The sequence below is a fragment of the Eutrigla gurnardus genome (genome assembly GCF_963514095.1).
Source record: "Eutrigla gurnardus genome assembly, chromosome: 11".
Taxonomy (NCBI): Eukaryota; Metazoa; Chordata; class Actinopteri; order Perciformes; family Triglidae; genus Eutrigla; species Eutrigla gurnardus.
In genome coordinates, this window is record NC_139925.1 from 1,934,727 (window position 1) to 1,959,147 (window position 24,421).

At 47.8% G+C, this 24,421-nt stretch overlaps 2 protein-coding genes across 5 annotated transcripts; both read right to left on the reverse strand.

The window, feature by feature from the left end:
- Nucleotides 1-9: 9 nt before the first annotated feature.
- On the reverse strand, nucleotides 10-9,782 carry pcgf6 (polycomb group ring finger 6). The gene is made up of 10 exons (XM_084021487.1): nucleotides 9,318-9,782; nucleotides 7,502-7,601; nucleotides 7,037-7,133; nucleotides 6,784-6,839; nucleotides 4,696-4,755; nucleotides 4,477-4,594; nucleotides 3,916-3,943; nucleotides 3,691-3,789; nucleotides 1,411-1,497; nucleotides 10-1,339 (listed from the first exon to the last, which is right to left on the reverse strand). The coding sequence occupies exons 1-10, from the start codon at nucleotides 9,396-9,398 to the stop codon at nucleotides 1,289-1,291; spliced, it is 777 nt and encodes a 258-aa protein (XP_083877613.1). The 5' UTR covers nucleotides 9,399-9,782; the 3' UTR covers nucleotides 10-1,288.
- A 1,764-nt stretch (nucleotides 9,783-11,546) lies between these two features.
- LOC311021129 (RING finger protein 122-like) lies at nucleotides 11,547-24,200 on the reverse strand. Of its 4 annotated transcripts, XM_084021491.1 has the most exons (7): nucleotides 19,655-19,743; nucleotides 19,149-19,543; nucleotides 17,482-17,622; nucleotides 17,153-17,195; nucleotides 16,772-16,813; nucleotides 16,582-16,664; nucleotides 11,547-13,115 (listed from the first exon to the last, which is right to left on the reverse strand). In XM_084021491.1, the coding sequence occupies exons 2-7, from the start codon at nucleotides 19,172-19,174 to the stop codon at nucleotides 12,983-12,985; spliced, it is 468 nt and encodes a 155-aa protein (XP_083877617.1). In that variant the 5' UTR covers nucleotides 19,175-19,543; nucleotides 19,655-19,743; the 3' UTR covers nucleotides 11,547-12,982. The 4 variants fall into 4 exon arrangements, with proteins under 4 accessions (XP_083877617.1, XP_083877619.1, XP_083877620.1 ...); XM_084021493.1 differs by lacking the exons at nucleotides 19,149-19,543; nucleotides 19,655-19,743 and adding an exon at nucleotides 24,114-24,200 and having other exon boundaries at nucleotides 17,482-17,663; XM_084021494.1 differs by lacking the exon at nucleotides 19,149-19,543 and having other exon boundaries at nucleotides 19,655-19,747.
- Nucleotides 24,201-24,421: the final 221 nt, after the last annotated feature.

The following is a 24,421-nucleotide window of genomic DNA, read 5'->3' on the forward strand; positions in this document are numbered from 1 at the left end:
CTGAAGAACTGTTTCCTCTGCTTTTATTCCGATTCTTCACACAAGCACGTTAATACACAAATAACAAAACTCACCTCAGAGACATTCGGTTTTTAAATCTTCAGGTATCTGGACCCGATTTGTAATTTCTACTCACATTTTCTAAACAGGCTCGTTCCTTTAGTTTTAATTTTTATTATTAATATGATGAGAGATTCAGTAGAAATATCCTTCGTAGATACTTTTACTTCGTGCACATTTCAGTACTTCTTCTGACTGGTCTGATGAGGTCAGAGGTCAGGATGGAGGGAACATGAAGCGGAGACGAACCAACACAGCATCACCTTCTAACAGTTTCACATTCAGGCTGACGTCTGCTGGAAGAAAAATAAACTGAGCTAAAAGGAAGTAGAAGGAAAAAGAAGAACAATATAAAACAGGAAACATTATTAAACATCTCTCTTTATTAATTCATTCTGGTAAATCCAGTAGGAAAGGTATTTCATAAAACTGTGCAGCTGCTTGTGAGCTCCGGTGAGAATCAGCAGAGCGTTGATACAAAAACTTTAAATCAAACGTGAAAATCAACAAGAAGCTACTTAAACTTGAGATCCATAAACAAACTTTGGTAGTTTAAAGCCCTTAAATCCCCCTGAGATCAAAGAATTAAAGACGCCAGCGAGTCTCTGGTTTCATAGAAAAGTCGATGACGCAGAATGGCTCCCAACTCGGCAGCCGTCCTCCAGAGGTCCAGCTGAGGACCGGACCAGGACCGGACCAGGAAATCAGAAGAATCACAACATTAGTTACCTCTTCTAAGCTCAACCACAGCTGGTTGCTAGGCAACGGGAGACTGCAGACCAGACCGTCTGATTTCACAGAGTGACCTGGAGGACCTGGAGGACGGACTCTAAGTCGGGACACGGCGGTTCAGTAGTTCCAGCTTCGTTCTTGTGCGGTGGAAGAGAACGAAGCCTTAAAAAGACGTCTCTGCAGTTTGACGTCTCCGTTCATCAGGTAAAAATGTATTTCACTTGTTGCCACTTCAGCAAATCACGTCACCGTGTCACAGTCATCCTGAAAACAAGCTGGCGTTGAGATGAAGAGTTGAGGTTTACAATCAAACTATAAAGAAGTCCAACGTGGAGGTCTTCTCTCTCACAGGAAACGCTTCCTGATATCACAGAAGGCAGCAGTGAAGAACGTGTGACGCCAGAGCAGAAACTTTAGTCCACATCAGAGTCTGATGAAAGGTTCAGTTCATCCTGAGGATCAGGTCTGGATGACTAGTGTGATCCAGGTCTCAGGATCAGGACTGGGAGGGCAGGACCAGACCGAAGTGCAGCACCAGCAGACCGTCCTGGAAACATCAGCATCACTCAGAAGGTCTTCTACATTTACATGGAGGACGTGTGTTTCTGTGCTGCTTACCTGCAGTGCCTCGTCACCCACAGAGTCCTGGATGTCTTTGAGGGACTGGTAGTGGTCCAGGAGGTGGTCTCCACAAACCACATCCACCTGCAGAACACACAAGACCACTTCAGACCTCTGCAGGCAGAAGTGACCAACACACAGACCCTGTGATGCCTCGAGACAACGATTTAAAAAAAAAAACTTTATAAAAAGCATCCAGGTTGGTCTTACCTGGATTTAATTAATGTGATGGACTGAATTAACATCATGCATGACCATAAACGCATGTTTACAATGTTTACTGAGATAATACATCAAGAGAGAAGTAGGACCATTTTCTCATAGACTTCTATACAACCAGAGAGGAGTCGCCCCCTGGTGGCCAGCAGAGAGAAGTAGGACCATTTTCTCATAGACTTCTATACAACCAGAGAGGAGTCGCCCCCTGGTGGCCAGCAGAGAGAAGTAGGACCATTTTCTCATAGACTTCTATACAACCAGAGAGGAGTCGCCCCCTGGTGGCCAGCAGAGAGAAGTAGGACCATTTTCTCATAGACTTCTATACAACCAGAGAGGAGTCGCCCCCTGGTGGCCAGCAGAGAGAAGTAGGACCATTTTCTCATAGACTTCTATACAACCAGAGAGGAGTCGCCCCCTGGTGGCCAGCAGAGAGAAGTAGGACCATTTTCTCATAGACTTCTATACAACCAGAGAGGAGTCGCCCCCTGGTGGCCAGCAGAGAGAAGTAGGACCATTTTCTCATAGACTTCTATACAACCAGAGAGGAGTCGCCCCCTGGTGGCCAGCAGAGAGAAGTAGGACCATTTTCTCATAGACTTCTATACAACCAGAGAGGAGTCGCCCCCTGGTGGCCGGCAGAGAGAAGTAGGACCATTTTCTCATAGACTTCTATACAACCAGAGAGGAGTCGCCCCCTGGTGGCCAGCAGAGAGAAGTAGGACCATTTTCTCATAGACTTCTATACAACCAGAGAGGAGTCGCCCCCTGGTGGCCAGCAGAGGATGACAGACTGACGTCTCCTGGATATTTATGAATAAGCGGAAGGAAACTGAAGAACAATAAAAGCATGTAAGTGTTGGACTTATACAACTGACCTCACTACAATGGACAGTGACCTTTGGTTAAGTCGTCCTCTCCAGGTTTGTCCACTGAGCAGCAAATCAACAAATCAACTAAGCTAAGCTGTTAATCCTCATCCACGTGTTTCTAAATACAAAACGCACCTGAACACTTGAACCGACTGTAACGCCTCCGTCTGTGCTCGGAGGGAAAGAGACTTTAAAACACACGACGACGTGAGGTATCACTGCTCATGTGGTTCTAATCAGATACAGCTGTTCTTAAAGAACACCTCCAGTATCTGGTTCTGATGAGGGGGCGGGGCATCTCTGACGAACACACCGGAGTGGACTTTTTGGGAGGGAGGGGCAGCAGGTCAAACACAGGGGTCCTACACCTTTCCCAAAGTCACATTCAAGCACTTTCCAAGCATTTCCAGGTGCATTTCCAGCACCTTCCAGCCCCTTCCAGCTGTGGTAAACTCCATCTTTGTACCAATCCAATGGTCAGTATTCAGTCTACTTATTATGTCACTTGTTCATCACATTAAATGAGATGTTATTGTCCTCTAAACAACCAACATGATGTTTGGAGACAGCTTTTTACAGAAGGACCACAAATGAAAGGAAAACTAATTCCACTAACAGATCCACAGAAATATAATCACCAACTATTTTCATCATCTGTTCATCATCAAAAGGCATTTTTCATAAAGAAATGTCAGAAAATGCTGTTTTCAGTCCCTCAAATATGGAGATCTTCTTTTCTCTGTTCTATCATAGATGTCATCACATACAACACACATTTCAAGACCTTTAGTCTACATCCAAGCACTTTCAAGCACTTTAATCAAATCCCCCAAAAAATCCTAAATTCAAACCTTGAAAACACCACAATAAAGTGTGTGTTTTCAAGGATTTCCAGGACCCACACCAACCCTACAAACAGAGCGTTTCAGACAGAAGAGAGCTGCTGCAGCACGGCCTGATGGGACATGAAAGCCTGTAGAGACGTTCTAGTAGGAACCAGAAGGAGAGAACAGGTCTGGGATTGGGTACATGGAGGTCACACGTTGAACCCTGTGACTCTGCACAGTGACGCTGTAATGCCGGCTTCCTCTGCTGTCCTGCTTCCAAGTCCGTCTAAAGCACCAATCAGGATCAGGGAAGAGGTCCCATCCGTTGGGTGAACCCATTAGCCATAAGCCGGCAGACTCACCTGGCAGCCTGAGCTGAGCTCCATCTTCCTCCTGATGAAGAGCTCCACGTGGCGGACGGTGGCCTCGCCGGACACTCGGACGTACCGCCTCTCCAACGGCTGGGGGGGGACAGGGGGAGTTATTATCCATCTTGTCTTTATAGTTTCTGTTATAATGCACAATTATAACATAATAATATACATAATACCAGCTATAAATATCAAGTTATGAATACAGATTGTTACCTTGTAGTTATTGATTCCCTCTTCAGCCCTGAAAACAAAGCAGGAGTCAATAGACAGTGATGACAACTTTTTTTGGTGCAAAACAAGCAGTGGAGTTAAGAAAATGGCTCCACCTAGTGGCACGTCCATGTAACTGCAGGGTGGTTTCAATCAACAAACTGGGTTTCAATGAGTTCCTCTAAACTGAAGGAACACAAGATGCCTCACACATGAGATGATCTTTGAACGTCATGGGTGTGAATGAAACCATGTGGGTCCAGTCCAACTCTACTCATGGAAGTAGTTCACCCCAACAATGTTAGTGACACGTGTGCTGTTCACACGTTTGTTGTGACAACACTGTTGCTAGGAAACAGACAGCTAAAATAGACCTCTGCGCTATGGGTGTCGTTTTATTTTCAGCATCAGGCTGATAAAGACCCGGAGGCTGAACCTTCTCCCACCAACCTCCACCAGCCAGTGAAATACGATGAATCACATCAACGAGAAACAGCCTCCGTGTGTTCGACGGTGGAAGTCTAGCCGGCTGATAATGATAAGTGATAATTGTTGGATTCTTACCCAACGAACTCCAGCAGCAGAGACACGTCGAGCTCCGGAGGGATGGTGAAGACGGACTGGGGGACGCTGTCCTTCTTCTGCCTCTTCATCACCACAGGACCGGACGGGGAGACGACCGCTGCCGAGGAAACAGATGCCCACTCAGTGTGGAAATTAATCAAACTGATATCTGTAATGTGTGAATCAGCGTTCAGGACCAGGACCCTGGTAGACCCCTACCTGGTTTCGGCACCACCAGCCCTCTCTCTTTGTAGTAGTCACACATTTGTTCTCTTTCGACTGTGGGACGAAACAAAGCAGAGCATCCACTGTTACAGTGTGCTGTGTCTGACTGTTCCTACTGTGTCTGACTGTTCCTACTGTGTCTGACTGTTCCTGTTGTGTCTGACTGTTCCTGTTGTGTCTGACTGTTCCTACTGTGTCTGACTGTTCCTACTGTGTCTGACTGTTCCTACTGTGTCTGACTGTTCCTACTGTGTCTGACTGTTCGTACCGTGTCTGACTGTTCGTGTTGTGTCTGACTGTTCCTACTGTGTCTGCCTGGTCGTACCGTGTCTGACTCTTCCTGTTGTGTCCGACTGTTCCTGTTGTGTCCGACTGTTTCTGCTGTGTCTGCCTGTTCCTGTTGTGTCTGACTGTTCCTACTGTGTCTGCCTGTTCGTACCGTGTCTGACTGTTCCTGTTGTGTCTGCCTGTTCCTACCGTGTCTGCCTGTTCTTACCGTGTCTGACTGTTCCTACTGTCTGACTGTTCGTACCGTGTCTGACTGTTCCTGTTGTGTCTGACTGTTCCTACTGTGTCTGCCTGTTCTTACCGTGTCTGACTGTTCCTACTGTGTCTGCCTGGTCGTACCGTGTCTGACTCTTCCTGTTGTGTCCGACTGTTCCTGTTGTGTCCGACTGTTTCTGCTGTGTCTGCCTGTTCCTGTTGTGTCTGACTGTTCCTACTGTGTCTGCCTGTTCGTACCGTGTCTGACTGTTCCTACTGTGTCTGCCTGGTCGTACCGTGTCTGACTCTTCCTGTTGTGTCCGACTGTTCCTGTTGTGTCCGACTGTTTCTGCTGTGTCTGCCTGTTCTGTTGTGTCTGACTGTTCCTACTGTGTCTGCCTGTTCCTGTTGTGTCTGACTGTTCCTACTGTGTCTGCCTGTTCGTACCGTGTCTGACTGTTCCTGTTGTGTCTGCCTGTTCCTACTGTGTCTGCCTGTTCTTACCGTGTCTGACTGTTCCTACTGTCTGACTGTTCGTACCGTGTCTGACTGTTCCTGTTGTGTCTGACTGTTCCTACTGTGTCTGCCTGTTCTTACCGTGTCTGACTGTTCCTACTGTGTCTGCCTGGTCGTACCGTGTCTGACTCTTCCTGTTGTGTCCGACTGTTCCTGTTGTGTCCGACTGTTTCTGCTGTGTCTGCCTGTTCCTACTGTGTCTGCCTGTTCGTACCGTGTCTGACTGTTCCTACTGTGTCTGCCTGGTCGTACCGTGTCTGACTCTTCCTGTTGTGTCCGACTGTTCCTGTTGTGTCCGACTGTTTCTGCTGTGTCTGCCTGTTCCTGTTGTGTCTGACTGTTCCTACTGTGTCTGCCTGTTCCTGTTGTGTCTGACTGTTCCTACTGTGTCTGCCTGTTCGTACCGTGTCTGACTGTTCCTGTTGTGTCTGCCTGTTCCTACCGTGTCTGACTGTTCCTACTGTGTCTGCCTGTTCTTACCGTGTCTGACTGTTCCTACTGTCTGACTGTTCGTACCGTGTCTGACTGTTCCTGTTGTGTCTGACTGTTCCTACTGTGTCTGCCTGTTCTTACCGTGTCTGACTGTTCCTACCGTGTCTGACTGTTCCTACTGTGTCTGCCTGTTCTTACCGTGTCTGACTATTCCTACTGTGTCTGCCTGTTCTTACCGTGTCTGACTGTTCCTACTGTGTCTGCCTGTTCCTGCCATGTCTGCCTGTTCCTACTCTGTCTTGACCGTTCCTGCCGTGTCTGACCGTTCCTGCCGTGTCCGACTGTTCCTGCCGTGTCCGACTGTTCCTGCCGTGTCCGACTGTTCCTGCCGTGTCTGACTGTTCCTACTCTGTCTGACTGTTCCTACTGTGTCTGACTGTTCCTGTTTTGTCTGACTGTTCCTACTGTGTCTGACTGTTCCTGTTTTGTCCGACTGTTCCTACCGTGTCTGACTGTTCCTGCCGTTTCCGACTGTTCCTGCCGTGTCCGACTGTTCCTGCCGTGTCCGACTGTTCCTGTTGTGTGTGACTGTTCCTACTGTGTCCGACTGTTCCTACTCTAGACCTTAGACCTAGTTCCTGTTGTACTTACATTCCTCCAGGAAGGGAACCATCTTGTAAACGATGTCCTGCAGTTGTCTGTCGGGCCTGCAGGAGAACGGAGGACAGATTCTCGCTAACAGCTTCATCATAGCACATTTCTAATCTTAATTTTAGAATTCATCATGTTTCAACAATAAAGTGTACCTATACTTTTACCCCTCTCAACAACCATAAACTGGACTATAAATGTTGGCCGTCTGTGAGTTAAGAAGCTTAGCGGTGAAGGTGGACGACGGACAGACCTGATGTTGTACAGCGGTTGTGTCTGGTGGACGACGATGCTGCAGGTGGGACATCGGTTGCTGTAGAAAAAGTGCTTGACGATGCAGCTTTTACAAACTTGGAAAAGATGAAAACACATCACAAGGTCAGATTCAGGACCGTATGAAGGTCACACAGCCGGGCAGCGGAGTACATTTCAATATTGAGTGGTAAGAATGCCTGAAATAAAATGTGTTTGTTTAAGTTCTATACACATTTACTGAGCAGAAGATTTAGGTTTAAAATAAACTGCTGGTTAAATTGACTTTTTCACTTCTGTCATTTTACTAAGCTTCAAAGAAAGTTTAATATCTTAAAGTTTTAGTGCGATGTAAATGTTGAAAAACAGCCTGAATGTGTGTTTGAAAGCTTTTATGTGAACGGATAAATGAGCAGCATGAATTAGTGTCGAGTTTGAGGACTCGGGCGGACCCCGTCAGACTCACATGTGTGCAGACACTCAGTGATGGTGGTGGCGTCGATGAGGAAGCCGCAGCAGAGGGCACAGCGGATGTACGGGTAGAACTGGTTGAGGGGGAGCCTCGGCTGTGGGGAATCGAACAGGTGTCAGTCACTGGTTCAAGGATCAAACCAGTTACTACACACCATCGATGATCATCACCATCATCATCATCGGCCACCTAGTTCACATAAACGGTCACCTAGTTCACATAAACCTCCACCTAGTTCACATAAACCTCCACCTAGTTCACATAAACGGTCACCTAGTTCACGTAAACAGTCACCTAGTTCACATAAACCTCCACCTAGTTCACATAAACCTCCACCAAGTTCACATAGACCTCCACCTAGTTCACATAAACAGTCACCTAGTTCACATAGACCTCCACCTAGTTCACATAAACCTCCACCAAGTTCACATAGACCTCCACCTAGTTCACATAAACCTCCACCAAGTTCACATAAACAGTCACCTAGTTCACATAAAACTGCACCTAGTTCACATAAACCTCCACCTAGTTCACATAGACCTCCACCTAGTTCACATAGACCTCCACCTAGTTCACATAAAACTCCACCTAGTTCACATAGACCTCCAACTAGTTCACATAGACCTCCACCTAGTTCACATAAACCTCCACCTAGTTCACATAGACCTCCAACTAGTTCACATAGACCTCCACCTAGTTCACATAAACCTCCACCTAGTTCACATAAACCTCCACCTAGTTCACATAGACCTCCACCTAGTTCACATAAACCTCCACCAAGTTCACATAAACAGTCACCTAGTTCACATAGACCTCCACCTAGTTCACATAGACCACCTAGTTCACATAAATTCCACCAAGGTTTACACAAACCTCCACCTAGTTCACTTCACATAAACCTCCACCTAGTCCACATAAACCTCCACCTAGTTCACATAAACCTCCACCAAGTTCACATAAACCTCCACCAAGTTCACATAAACAGTCACCTAGTTCACATAAACCTCCACCTAGTTCACATAGACCTCCACCTAGTTCACATAGACCTCCACCTAGTTGACATAGACCTCCACCTAGTTCACATAAATTCCACCAGGGTTAACATAAACCTCCACCTAGTTCACTTCACATAAACCTCCACCTAGTCCACATAAACCTCCACCAGGGTTACCAGAACTGCTTTATTTTTTAGATAGGTCTAATATAGACTAAACTGGGATGATCCTTTAAAGGGGGCCAGAACTAGACTGGGATGACCCTTTAAAGGGGGCCAGAACTAGACTGGGATGTTGCTTTAAAGGGGGTCAGAACTTGACTGGTAGTCTTTTAAAAGGGGGTCAGAACTAGACTGGGATGGTGCTTTAAAGGGGGTCAGAACTAGACTGGGATGGTCCTTTAAAGGGGGCCAGAACTAGACTGGGATGATCCTTTAAAGGGGGCCAGAACTAGACTGGGATGGTGCTTTAAAGGGGGTCAGAACTTGACTGGTAGTCTTTTAAAAGGGGGTCAGAACTAGACTGGGATGGTGCTTTAAAGGGGGTCAGAACTAGACTGGGATGGTCCTTTAAAGGGGGCCAGAACTAGACTGGGATGATCCTTTAAAGGGGGCCAGAACTAGACTGGGATGATCCTTTAAAGGGGGCCAGAACTAGACTGGGATGGTGCTTTAAAGGGGGTCAGAACTAGACTGGGATGGTCCTTTAAAGAGGGTCAGGACTAGACTGGTATAGTCCTTCTAAGGGGGTCAGAACGAGACTGGTAGACTGATGGAGACAGGATGTCCACATGGCGTCAGGTCTCAGTGACGTACCTCCTCCTCCGACTCGCTGTCCGAGATGTTGGCGGACCCTTCGTGACTCCGGCGGCCGCACGAAAACAGTGGAGGCGACATTCCCAACGGCCGCTGACGTCACGTCAACCTGCGGCTCCTTTTCCTCGTCGCGTGACGGCGGAAAAAAACGGGCAAATTAAACGGTTTCTACGGAAACACGAGTTCGCGCTGAACGTCGACGTGATGTTTTGCGTTGCCGGTAGTTAGCCGGTAGCTTCAGCTAGCTAGCTAGCTAACAAACATGAGCACTCGGCGCGTGAGCTAAAAATAAACGTCTGATCCGGGATCCGTCGGTTCGGAACATCCGGTTCGGTTCCTTTAACCGCGAAATAAAACGTCAAGCCTCCATACAACTACTCACACAACTTCATCTAAGTTACTTCTGTCGGCTTCTTCACGCGCTCGCGATTACGATTCAACTTCCCTCGCGCATGTTCCGCGAGCGGCATCAACAGGCGGACTTCCGGTCTGGATCCTTTCATAATAAAAGATACCTCGCCGTGAAAAGTAAAAATATTCCGTACAAAAGCTAACACGTGTTCTGTTTAAATACTCCCCACTCACACTGTTATTATTTTTAAATAAAATGAAATGAAATGAACATTTTGAAGATACAATGACGTATGTTCCGGTGATGACGATCCACGAGGAAGAACGGTCCCAAAATAAATACAGATACATAGAAGGATACATTAATGAATAGATAAATAAAAAATGAAGACATACATTTTATTATTTTAAAGTGAATAAAAACATAAACTCTAAACTCTGCGGACCTCCTGTTGTATATCTGTGGTTTAGAGGAGTCAAGTTGATTTATAGAGTCTAAGAGTGTCAAACTCAAATTCACAGTGGGCCAAAATTAAAAACTGGGACGAAGTAGCGGGCCAAACTCAATATTGATTGAAAAATTGACTGCAATTGTGCATGTTTTCCCTTCTCTCCAGATATGTGTTGAACCTTTTCATATGGAAACCAACTTTAGATTGGCGGAAACATTGAATCTGGACCAACCAAAGCTTAATATTCTAAACACATGAGAAATCAAATTTGAAATAAAACACACGTCAGTGTTATTCGTTTCTTATTATGTCTCTCTCTATCTGCAGTTCCTTTTTAATGTACATTTTTTTTCACTGGCCAACAACAAAACAACCAAAAATAATAATTTCCTTTTATGAAAATGCAATCTTTCAACCATTAACAGTGCAGGGCCTTGGAGTAGAAAAAGCGCGTAAAGACAACATTCATTCTCTGATTTACTCTGATGCACATTGGTTCATACCTGAGCTGAGCAAATCCTCAGGATTGAGTGACGGTGTTCATCAGCGAGACGACTCCTTAGTGGTGTTTTGTTCATCTTTATCAGGGAGAACAGCTGCTCACATAGATATGTGCTGCTGAACATAGAGAGCATCTGAGCATCTTAGCACGGAGTTGGGGCAGTGTGTCGGGGAGGAAACCTGGAAACTGTGAAGCAACCACAGAGTCATACTTTGACTTGAGCGTGTCACTACACTGGAGTTCAATCAGCTCCATTAAGTTCAGTTCAGGGTTGTTGTTAGGGTAAGCATTGGGGTTAGGGTTAATTCCTTTTTTTATTCCAGCTGTATCTCCGGAACGGTCAGTCATAGACACAGAAAAAAGACTGGTGTATAGAAGTCCATGAGAAAATGGTCCTACTTCTCTCTGCTGGCCACCAGGGGGCGACTCCTCTCTGGTTGTATAGAAGTCTATGAGAAAATGGTCCTACTTCTCTCTGCTGGCCACCAGGGGGCGACTCCTCTCTGGTTGTATAGAAGACTATGAGAAAATGGTCCTACTTCTCTCTGCTGGCCACCAGGGGGCGACTCCTCTCTGGTTGTATAGAAGTCTATGAGAAAATGGTCCTACTTCTCTCTGCTGGCCACCAGGGGGCGTCTCCTCTCTGGTTGTATAGAAGTCCATGAGAAAATGGTCCTACTTCTCTCTGCTGGCCACCAGGGGGCGACTCCTCTCTGGTTGTATAGAAGTCTATGAGAAAATGGTCCTACTTCTCCCTGCTGGCCACCAGGGGGCGACTCCTCTCTGGTTGTATAGAAGTCTATGAGAAAATGGTCCTACTTCTCTCTGCTGGCCACCAGGGGGCGACTCCTCTCTGGTTGTATAGAAGTCTATGAGAAAATGGTCCTACTTCTCTCTTGATGTATTATCTCAGTAAACATTGTAAACATGAGTTTATGGTCTCAATCTCTAGTTTCAAGTCTTCTTCAATCCAGCATGATGTTCATTTAGTACATTATGGTCCATTTAGAGTCCACCAGACCAGGAAGCAGGGGATGCTTTAGGGGGCGGGGCTTACCTGCTGATTGACAGGTCCCTTTAGAGTCCACCAGACCAGAAAGCTTTAGGGCTATTTGAATGTAGCAAAACTAGAAAAAAAAAAACACTTGAATCTAAATGAACATATCAAAACACCGGTTTTATACATTTATACATATACATACACATATACACATTTTTTTTTCCAAAAGTCAGAAAATGTTAAAGCATTTAAAATGTACACAGTCATGATACGAGTGTGATACATACAGATAATGATGTAAATGATTTGGCTCAAACAGGCTCTTCATGTCTATTTATATCTCTACTGATCACATCAATCACATGATTGATCACATGATCGATCACATCAATCCCAGAAAGACCACACCTTTTTACTGAAAGACAGTTATAATACTTTGAAACAACTCAAAGTATATATATACTGTACTGTATATATGTTGATTTACCGGTGGGCCCTCCGTTGTAGCGGAGCAGCCATGTTTGTAGTTGTAGTTTCTATCAGATTTACCTTCAGTCGGCATGGTAACGATGAAAGATTACAGTCAGAACACAAACACTTTTTTACGCAAATCCACCGATCTTCCAGTCCAGTCTCCAGTCCAGTCCATCTGGTTCTGGTTCTGGTGCAGTGATGAGCCGGTCCAGTGGTGAGAAACATTCTATTCATGATTATAATTTCAGGGAAAACGAGTAGAAACATTTCCGAGAGTCAGAGCTGCTCTGGGTCAGAACTAATCTGGTTTTATGTGGACCGAGGCCCCAGAGTCCGCATCACAGCGGCTCCGGGTTTGAGTCCGACCCGCGTCCTGACTCTACATCATGGCAAAGTTTTGTTTTTGTTTAATTTCCCCTCAACACTGAGACAGGACGGGTGAAGCTCACCACGTAGGCGTCTCCTTAAACACCGCCCCCCCAGCCCTCGGTCCGAACTCTGGGTTTGGAGTCCATTTACCTCATACGTGATGATTTACACACGAGTCTTTGCTCCACGGATGATGAATTTGGGGGCGTGGCTTCATCACTGTGTCTCCTCCATGATGTGTCTCTGAGGATGATGAAGATGAAGAGGAGGAAACATGCAGGACTCCTGTCTCTCATTAGGAGGATCTGCAGCTTTAAGGCACTTAAAGGTCTGAACATGTCGGTGATAGTCTTCATGGATGTAAAGAGTCCTCAGACCCCCTCCATGTAGACCCGGTCTCGGCTCTGCCCCCCCTTAAAGAAACATGTTTGCATTTACGAAAGACCTGTCGGAGAGTGAGACAGGCTCTTCGGTTGAACAGGTGTCTGCTGGACACGCTGCCCCCCCCTCCCCCCCCTCAGACCTCCAGGAGACTCTGCAGGCGCTCCGGGGTCCGCGGCGGCGGCAGGGCAGGGTCCGGCTGGAGGCGGCAGATGGGCTTGTTGCACATCGGGCAGACGCTGCGGATCTCCAACCACTTCAGCAGACACCTGAGAGCAGACAGACAGGTCACCTGCATGGTTCAAATATCAGACAGACAGGTCACCTGCATGGTTCAAATATCAGACAGACAGAAAAGATGCACCAAACAATCATCTTCATGAGGTGTAGAGAGGAGGAAGAGGAGCATCGTGCTTCTTCTTCCTTTACCAACTTTTATTTATTTACATTTATGTTGTTTATTTGTTTACCGTTATTATGGGATATCTTGTCTTTCTTAAACTTTATTCTATTTTATTCAAAGACAAGCAAAAGGAGGTTAAACAGCTGAGTGTGCAGAAACGGGATGGACAGACAGACACACGGACAGAGAGACAGACACACGGACAGACAGGCAGGCAGACAGGCAGACAGACAGACAGACAGACAGACAGACAGACAGACACACGGACAGACAGGCAGACAGACAGACAGACAGACAGACACACGGACAGACAGGCAGACAGACAGACAGACTCATTTCTTGTGGAAGGCGTGGGAACACGGACAGACAGACAGACACACGGACAGACAGACAGACAGACAGACAGGCAGACAGGCAGACAGACAGACAGACAGACAGACAGACACACGGACAGACAGGCAGGCAGACAGGCAGACAGACAGACAGACACACGGACAGACAGGCAGACAGACAGACAGACAGACAGACACACGGACAGACAGGCAGACAGACAGACAGACTCATTTCTTGTGGAAGGCGTGGGAACACGGACAGACAGACAGACACACGGACAGACAGACAGACAGGCAGACAGGCAGACAGACACACGGACAGACAGACAGACTCACTTCTTGTGGAAGGCGTGGGAACACGGACAGACAGGCAGACAGACAGACAGACAGACAGACAGACACACGGACAGACAGACAGACTCACTTCTTGTGGAAGGCGTGGGAACACGGACAGACAGACAGACACACGGACAGACAGACAGACACACGGACAGACAGACAGACTCACTTCTTGTGGAAGGCGTGGGAACACGGACAGACAGACAGACACACGGACAGACAGACAGACTCACTTCTTGTGGAAGGCGTGGGAACACGGACAGACAGACAGACACACGGACAGACAGACAGACTCACTTCTTGTGGAAGGCGTGGGAACACGGACAGACAGACAGACACACGGACAGACAGACAGACAGACAGACAGACAGGCAGACCGACAGACTCACTTCTTGTGGAAGGCGTGGGAACACGGACAGACAGACAGACACACGGACAGACAGACAGACACACGGACAGACAGACAGACACACGGAGAGACAGACAGACACACGGACAGACAGACAGACAGACAGGCAGACAGACAGACAGACAGACAGGCAGACAGACAGACAGACTCACTTCTTGTGGAAGGCGTGGGAACACGGACAGACAGACAGACACACGGACAGACAGACAGACACACGGACAGACAGACAGACAGACAGACAGACAGGCAGACAGACAGACTCACTTCTTGTGGAAGGCGTGGGAACACGGACAGACAGACAGACACACGGACAGACAGACAGACACACGGACAGACAGACAGACAGGCAGACAGACAGACAGACAGACAGACAGACAGACTCACTTCTTGTGGAAGGCGTGGGAACACGGACAGACAGACAGACAGACACACGGACAGACAGACAGGCAGACAGACAGACAGACTCACTTCTTGTGGAAGGCGTGGGAACACGGACAGACAGACAGACAGACACACGGACAGACAGACAGGCAGACAGACAGACAGACTCACTTCTTGTGGAAGGCGTGGGAACACGGACAGACAGACAGACACACGGACAGACAGACAGACACACGGACAGACAGACAGACAGGCAGACAGACAGACAGACTCACTTCTTGTGGAAGGCGTGGGAACACGGACAGACAGACAGACAGACACACGGACAGACAGACAGGCAGACAGACAGACAGACTCACTTCTTGTGGAAGGCGTGGGAACACGGACAGACAGACAGACAGACACACGGACAGACAGACAGACACACGGACAGACAGACAGACAGACAGACAGGCAGACAGACAGACAGACTCACTTCTTGTGGAAGGCGTGGGAACACGGACAGACAGACAGACACACGGACAGACAGACAGACACACGGACAGACAGACAGACAGACAGACAGGCAGACAGACAGACTCACTTCTTGTGGAAGGCGTGGGAACACGGACAGACAGACAGACACACGGACAGACAGACAGACACACGGACAGACAGACAGACAGACAGGCAGACAGACAGACAGACAGACAGACAGACAGACAGACTCACTTCTTGTGGAAGGCGTGGGAACACGGACAGACAGACAGACAGACACACGGACAGACAGACAGGCAGACAGACAGACAGACTCACTTCTTGTGGAAGGCGTGGGAACACGGACAGACAGACAGACACACGGACAGACAGACAGACACACGGACAGACAGACAGGCAGACAGACAGACAGACTCACTTCTTGTGGAAGGCGTGGGAACACGGACAGACAGACAGACAGACACACGGACAGACAGACAGGCAGACAGACAGACAGACTCACTTCTTGTGGAAGGCGTGGGAACACGGACAGACAGACAGACAGACACACGGACAGACAGACAGGCAGACAGACAGACAGACTCACTTCTTGTGGAAGGCGTGGGAACACGGACAGACAGACAGACACACGGACAGACAGACAGACACACGGACAGACAGACAGACAGGCAGACAGACAGACAGACTCACTTCTTGTGGAAGGCGTGGGAACACGGACAGACAGACAGACAGACACACGGACAGACAGACAGGCAGACAGACAGACAGACTCACTTCTTGTGGAAGGCGTGGGAACACGGACAGACAGACAGACAGACACACGGACAGACAGACAGACACACGGACAGACAGACAGACAGACAGACAGGCAGACAGACAGACAGACTCACTTCTTGTGGAAGGCGTGGGAACACGGACAGACAGACAGACACACGGACAGACAGACAGACACACGGACAGACAGACAGACAGACAGACAGGCAGACAGACAGACTCACTTCTTGTGGAAGGCGTGGGAACACGGACAGACAGACAGACACACGGACAGACAGACAGACACACGGACAGACAGACAGACAGACAGGCAGACAGACAGACAGACAGACAGACAGACAGACAGACTCACTTCTTGTGGAAGGCGTGGGAACACGGACAGACAGACAGACAGACACACGGACAGACAGACAGGCAGACAGACAGACAGACTCACTTCTTGTGGAAGGCGTGGGAACACGGACAGACAGACAGACACACGGACAGACAGACAGACACACGGACAGACAGACAGGCAGACAGACAGACAGACTCACTTCTTGTGGAAGGCGTGGGAACACGGACAGACAGACAGACAGACACACGGACAGACAGACAGGCAGACAGACAGACAGACTCACTTCTTGTGGAAGGCGTGGGAACACGGACAGACGCCGAGCTCGTCTCTGCTGCGGAACTCCTCCAAACACACGGCGCAGGTTTGCTGGAGGAAACGCCGACATGTTAGTGACAAACACAACCTCCTTGTTAGAATCACATATATATATATACATATATATACACATATAATATACAGTATGTACTACTCACTCCCAGCAGGCTCAGCTTCTTGCTGGCTCCCTTCAGAACCACCTGGAGACAGAATCACACTTTATTATATTATTTCATTCACAACTCAAACAGCAGCAACACGGACACGTGTGTGTTTAACACTGTAGTTCCTTATATTCATATTCTAATATATTATTGATATGTTCTATAGATACACATCTAGTGTTGATGTAGGATTCTCTGTGGATTTACTCCTCTGTCTGTCTGTCTGTCTGTCTGTGGTTCTGTCTGTCTGTGGTTCTGTCTGCCTGTCTGTCTGTGGTTCTGTCTGCCTGTGGTTCTGTCTGTCTGCCTGTCTGCGGTTCTGTCTGTCTGCCTGTCTGTGGTTCTGTCTGCCTGCATGTCTGTCTGCAGTGTTACCTCGTTGTATCCGTACTGTTTTCTGGCTCCTTGTCTCTTCAGTCTGTGAAACACAAAAACACAGTTTCAATGAAAGAAAAGAACGCTGGACAAATTAGACCCGTCATGCATTCATATTTTAATGGAAAATACGGGGGGGGGGGGGGGTCCAAACGACTTTTTTTAAGAGGTAGGGGGGTGAGACAGGTAGACAGACGTCTCCTCCTCTACAGGGACAAACAAAAGCCAGCTGGGAGGAGACAGAATATCAGGAACTGACGTGGTGGAGACAAGAGACTAGAATGATGACCTGTGTGACCCCTGACCCCTACAGCCCGGTCTGGGCGTACCTGAACAGGTAGCAGCAGAAGATGAGGGTGAGCATGAGGATGAAGAGGCCGATGCCCAGGATGATGATGTAGACGTTGAGCGGCAGGTGGAAGACGGGTTCTGATGTCATCGTGTTGGAGTCCGAGGTCACGCAGAGGTCACTGAGAGCTCACGGACACAAAACGAGGTCTGAGGATGAAACCTGGTTTGGTGACGAGGAGGAGAGAAGCATCGAGGTCGACATTAGCCACTCAGAAATGATAATAATATAATAACGTTTTCACACAAAGACAAAGTCAATGCTGCGGTCAGTCGTCCTCATGTGGCCTTCAAGGACCCGGCAGAAAAAAACGACTTTCCACACAACGAGGGTTTTACTCTGAGTCTGAGAATTCATTTGAAAAAGGAGATTTAACGACTGTGGCTGAGCTTCTGTCTTTCATTTCTTCATGAATCACCCCCCCCCCCCCCCCATAGGGTTGCTATGGTTACATCATGACCTTGTGTGTTAATCCTCCATCACCTGGTTTCAAACTGGTGATTTACTAAATGAGAAAAAAAACAGTGTAAATTGGTTGCTAGGAAACATTTAAATCCTCCTGGTTTCCATCTTTTATAAAGCTTTGTTGACCGTTGCCTCCGGCGTTCCCGCACGTCAATATTTACTCCCTTCTCATACTATGAAAGCATGGAACTGGGTGTAACTCCAGCTTCAGGTTTACCCCCATAGAGGCTCCACTGCGCCACCTGCAGGCAGAGGTTTGCACCAAACTGTCCAATCAGGTGGCAGCATGCATGTCCTGTGAACTGAAACCTTAAGAGTTGTACTCCCTACTTTCATCTATTTAATTGTTTTTTAACTTACTAATTAAACCGACTCTATCAAAGAGCGAGTTAAAACGATGGTGGTTGATCATGTGACCCACGAATGAAAGTGCTTGTACTTGCTGCTTTGCCCAGAAATAGATTCAAACCTCTAAATGAGTTTGATCTTCTCTCCGTCAGTCAGCAGCGGTTGGGCTGCAGGTGCTACTCACTGAAGTATGCTGCGTTTACTCTGAATGGGAAATCAGGAACTTCCAACTGCTGAGTCTAAAATGTTTGACACATTTCATTACTGCTGACTCACAATGGAGGATCAACAGAGAAAGAAGACCATTCAACTTCCAGTCTGGAGAAGAAGAACCATCAAACTAATGGAAGTGAAGAAGACCTCCTTTCAGCGTGAAGCATTTGAGGGCATCACGCAGAGAGAGAGTCTGTTGGGGGAGGGAGTCCCAGAGGCTCACCTGCAGTTCCATCTACCGCCAGAGAGGCCGCTAGAAGCAACGCATCTCAAATCTTACAGACTGTAACTTTCAGTTGCTTCTTCTCCAGGACGGGAGGAAGCTAATGGAAGCTAAACCAGATTAGCAAGTGCTAGCATGGTGTAGCTAGAGCTAGACGCAGCCTGATGGGCACTAGCCTAGCCGTTAGCTTCGGTGTCCAGCGTATCAAAACATCCTTGATGCTCCAAAACCATAGCAACCAACGGGTGACATCACGGAATCCAGCCCAGCGACAGGTGTGCTGGTGCTGCACGCCATCACCTGACCAGGGATCAGTGCACAGGTGAGGGAAACCAACACACCTGTCAGCCCTTAACACACAGAGGAAATACAACTGTGTTCAAGTGATTTTAACTCACCGAGTCACACAGGAGGCATCGGCCATGCGAGATCACAGAGTCTGGCACCAAATGAGTCCTGTACGTGGACTCCCTTCTGGATCCGGACTCGTCAGACTCCTGAACGCAGAGATGCAGATGTGCAGGGGAGTTGAAGGAGATCCGATTAGAAACTCCTGGTTTCTCTGGAAGAGCAGAACAACCGCCTGCAGAGGACGAGTCGCCACTGAAGGAGGGATGAAGATTCCCTCCAGACCTCATCCAGCACCGAGCCTCTGGCCGAGTCCCTCCTCTTTCTGTTTTGCCTTCAAAACATTGTCACGAGGCTCTCTCTCCCCCCCCCCCCCCTTCTCTCTCTCTCCTTCTCAGATCTCCACGTCACCTTCTCCTTCTCCTTCTCTGGCAGTGAAAAGCTGCTGTGGCCAATAACAGAGAGACAGAGGGGAGGACATGGACGTGTTTTTCCCGGCAGCAGGGTCCAGCAGACAAACAGGCAGGCAGACAGACAGGCAGCCTCAGCGTCTCACCTCTCTTCCTGCTCTGAACAAAGAAGGCAGGAAGACAACGCAGCTCATGTGAATGCAGATCTTCTCCCGTGTTCTCTCCTTCCTCCTCCTCTAGTTTGTAAACAGATCTCTGCTCATGTGATTCGCTGTCTGCATCACAGCTCTGCTGTCACCGCCCCTCCCCCCCCCTCCTCTTCCCTTTGCAGCTGCATGCTCTCATTGAAGTGGCTGCTGAGCAGATGGCAGACGGGCAGATGTGTGGAGGCGGGTGATGATGTTGATGCTTATTGTTGCTTTTATTCATATGAGGACAAACTCATCTTATGGATGTTTATTGATCGGGGCGGTTGGGCTAAGCTGCTAGCGGTAGCTTTCACTTGTTGTCATAGCAACGGCAAACATTCTTTGTTAGCGGAACCAAGCGACTTGTTTATATTGACTATATATACTTATAAACTCACACATTTGCTGTCGTAAACATGACGATGATAAAAGCTGATCAAATACGTGCACAGATGGGGAACTAACCACTTCCACCAAGGCTGGACCCCCCCCCCCATCCCAGACCCTTGGAGGACCTAAAGTTGACCAATGTTCTGGTTTGTTATGTCTGTGCGTGCGTTCGTGCAGCTCTGCGTCTGTCCACAGCCCATCTTGTATCCTTCATGGTGGCGGTGACACAAAACACCTTTTAGGGCCTGTTTTATGCTACTGCTAACAGTTAGCAGAACAGAACATGCAGGATACACCCTGCTGCCCCGAGGCTGCTTTAATTTTGGGTGTTGTGTTTGGCTAACAGATCTACTAGTGCACACATTACTGACCTCGCAGACATCCTGGAGAGTGAGTTCATAATCTCAGTCTAGTTTCAAGTCTTCTTCAATCCAGCATGATGTTCATTTAGTACATTATGGTCCATTTAGAGTCCACCAGACCAGAAAGCAGGGGATGCTTTAGGGGGCGGGGCTTACCTGCTGATTGACAGGTCTCTACCACGCTACCAATGCTAGTTAGCTACTAAGATTAGCTCAGGAGGTAGAGCGGGTTGGCTGGTAACCACAAGATTGCCGGTTGGATCCCCGGCTCCTCCTAGCTGAGTGCCTGGTGTCCCTGAGCAAGGCACCTCACCCCCAATTGCTCCTGACGAGCTGGCTGTCGCCCTGCGTGGTTGACTCCGCCGTCGGTGTGTGAATGAATGGGTGAATGAATGTTTGAATGAATGGGTGAATGAATGTTTGAATGAATGGGTGAATGAATGTGTGAATGAATGGGTGAATGAATGTGTGAATGAATGGGTGAATGAATGTGTGAATGAATGGGTGAATGAATGTGTGAGTGAATGGGTGAATGAATGTGTGAATGAATGTGTGAATGAATGGGTGAATGAATGTTTGAATGAATGTGTGAATGAATGTGTGAGTGAATGGGTGAATGAATGTGTGAATGAATGGGTGAATGAATGTTTGAATGAATGGGTGAATGAATGTGTGAATGAATGGGTGAATGAATGTGTGAGTGAATGGGTGAATGAATGTGTGAATGAATGTGTGAATGAATGGGTGAATGAATGTTTGAATGAATGTGTGAATGAATGTGTGAGTGAATGGGTGAATGAATGTGTGAATGAATGTGTGAATGAATGGGTGAATGACAGTCATTCCTGTAAAGCTTTGGAGAAAAGCTCTATATAAATGAGGACCATGCATTTGAGATGACTTTAACACTTAGCTGTAACGCTGAACCTTGAATCATGAAGCTAACTTTATTAGCAGCTTCACACCAGAATCCACATGGATCCAGATCCAGTAAGGGTGCTGGTCTGCTGCTTGTGTTCATCAGATCCACCTGTCGCTCCTCCAAACTCCAAATATGGTCACTTCCTTATCTGGTTGCAAAAATCATTGTGACCAAAACGACCAAAGTGCTCAGATTTACACGAATGTTCAAGTTGCATTTGAGAACAGTTTCTATTTCTCTGTTCTATTCCATTCATAGTCTGTTTTCTAGTATTCAGTGGCTCCGGATAGATCTCTCTGAAGTTGAATGAAACATGACATTGAGTTCAGGTTTTGGATGTTATCTTGACTGCTCTTTTTTTTTTTTATCCGTCTCTCACAAGTCCTTGTGAAAGAGGGTTATTGTGTCGTGTCCCTTCAAGCGAGGGAATCAATAACACTGAGAACAACAGGTGACAGGAGAAAACATGTGAGCAGCAAAAACAACAAGACAGGCAAACAGGAGACGATCGGCAGGTTGGCGGCACAGCTGGACGGGGAAACCAGACGGAGACACGCAAACCAACAGAACTCGTCCCGTTGGTTTGCTGCCGTAACGAGCTGCAACACACACTCACATGTCTGTGTTCTTACTGTGTTTATTTACTGCTGCTACGCTCTCAGCTGACCCAATGAACTGTGCCAGAGGAGTAAACACTCCAGAGTTCAAGTAAACCACACTCGCTGGGTGTGAACAGGCCCCGAGGTTACGGGCCGGGGCAGGAATTCATGCAACCAGGGAGCTTTTCTTTCTGCCTGCGGAGCTGCAGACATATTTGAACTACTAAATCTACAAGCTGTGCTGACATACATTTTTTTCTTGCATCTGCAGTTTAAAAACAAATGCAAAACAAAGGCAGTTTCGATAGCTGTACAAATAATACAATCGTGTAAGAGATTTCTTAAGAGAATCCAGGAAAAGAGATATCCTGTTCTCATTATGTGTGATACAACTACATGATATGAACTTAGAATGGAAATGGAACGAAAAGTGGCAGCTGAAAAAATGTGTAGCCTATTATACTTAGTTTATCTTCTTTTTCCCTTGTGCTTTATTGTATCTGGTTGAACCCTTCTAGGGACGGGTGTTGCAAATTAGCTTCCGCTATAAGCACTATGATACTTGCATTGGACAGCTGGTCTCAGTTTGTCAATGTACTCTGTATCTGTCCCGATCACATATATAATATGTAAGATGTGGATGCAGCCAAACACACTTCCATCCATCCATTGTCTACCACTTATCCTGTATTTAGGGTCACGGGGGGGCTGGAGCCGATCCCAGCTATCATTGGGCGAAGGCAGGGTTCACCCTGGACAGGACGCCAGTCTATCACAGGGCCGACATGTAGAGACAGACAGGACGCCAGTCTATCACAGGGAGACATGTAGAGACAGACAGGACGCCAGTCTATCACAGGGAGACATGTAGAGACAGACAGGTAACCAGTCTATCACACGGCCGACATGTAGAGACAGACAGGACGCCAGTCTATCACAGGGAGACATGTAGAGACAGACAGGACGCCAGTCTATCACAGGGAGACATGTAGAGACAGACAGGACGCCAGTCTATCACAAGGCCGACATGTAGAGACAGACAGGACGCCAGTCTATCACAGGGAGACATGTAGAGACAGACAGGACGCCAGTCTATCACAGGGCCGACATGTAGAGACAGACAGGACGCCAGTCTATCACAAGGCCGACATGTAGAGACAGACAGGACGCCAGTCTATCACAGGGCCGACATGTACAGGACGCCAGTCTATCACAGGGCCGACATGTACAGGACGCCAGTCTATCACAGGGCCGACATGTAGAGACAGACAGGACGCCAGTCTATCACAGGGCCGACATGTAGAGACAGACAGGACGCCAGTCTATCACAAGGCCGACATGTAGAGACAGACAGGACGCCAGTCTATCACAGGGCCGACATGTAGAGACAGACAGGACGCCAGTCTATCACAGGGCCGACATGTAGAGACAGACAGGACGCCAGTCTATCACAGGGCCGACATGTAGAGACAGACGCCAAACACACTTACACAATGAAAAGTTCCTTTTGTATTTTGCAGTTTTCATCTGAGAATACATTTACATTCACCTGGCAGCTAGAATTAGAAGGTGAAACCCTCAGTGTGGTTGGCCAAGCAATGCACAGCTCACTTCAGAGGAGCCAAAGGTCCCCCTAGTGGCTGATGTGCAGAAGTGCAGCATTTGGCTGCAAAAATCCCCAGCCTGATCACTCCGTCCCCACACACACACACACACACACACACACACACACACACACACACACACACACACACACACACACACACACACACACACACACACACACACACACACACACACACACACACACACACACACACACACCTTCCTGTGTGCCAAACGAGGTGCACCTTCCAACAAGGACCAGTCTCAGCAGAACCAACTCCACTACCCAAATCTAAACCAGGTGAATCCAGTCAGGACACGCCCCCTTTTGTTACAGCCCAGCTCAACCAGACTTCACAGTAATTAACTGACATTTATTTCACGGATTAAAGAAAGGGAACCAAACACACGTGCAAAACCGAACAGCCACGTCATCAGAAAGACGGAGGTCCAAACCGTAAACGCTTAAACTGTAAACACAAACACATTCATGGGTTTTACGCGCAGATTTACAACAGCGACCTCCAGCGTTACACTACCTCAGACGGTCAGACGTCATCACGTTTCCCGCCGGCAGCTCCGGTGCCCAACAGGTCCGTGAACACAACACCGACGTCGTCCTCGTGCATCGAGGCTCAAACAGAAAGTGACCTCATCATCTCCCTTCTTCTGTCCCGTCAGAGACAAACGCAATGAGGCGTTCAGGTGTAATCAGCGACACCTGTTACCTGTTCGTCTTGATTGTCATACCTTCTGTCTACAGCCTACTGTGCCCCCTTGTGGCGGGAGGTTCGGTAACACAAACAAATGATTCTTATTTTGTAAGTCACAAAGCAAAGTAATCTTT

Coding starts and splice junctions, on each gene's coding strand:
- pcgf6 (XM_084021487.1), bottom strand. CDS start 9,398: ATGTCGCCTCCACTGTTTTCGTGCGGCCGCCGGAGTCACGAAGGGTCC. Junction 4,595..4,695: donor GCTGGTGGTGCCGAAACCAG/GTAGGGGTCTAC, acceptor TTTCCTCGGCAG/CGGTCGTCTCCCCGTCCGGT. Junction 3,944..4,476: donor CTGCTGCTGGAGTTCGTTGG/GTAAGAATCCAA, acceptor CTTTGTTTTCAG/GGCTGAAGAGGGAATCAATA.
- LOC311021129 (XM_084021491.1), bottom strand. CDS start 19,174: ATGGCCGATGCCTCCTGTGTGACTCG. Junction 17,623..19,148: donor GATGCCTCCTGTGTGACTCG/GTGAGTTAAAAT, acceptor GTGAGCTCTCAG/TGACCTCTGCGTGACCTCGG. Junction 17,196..17,481: donor TTCTGCTGCTACCTGTTCAG/GTACGCCCAGAC, acceptor TGTGTTTCACAG/ACTGAAGAGACAAGGAGCCA.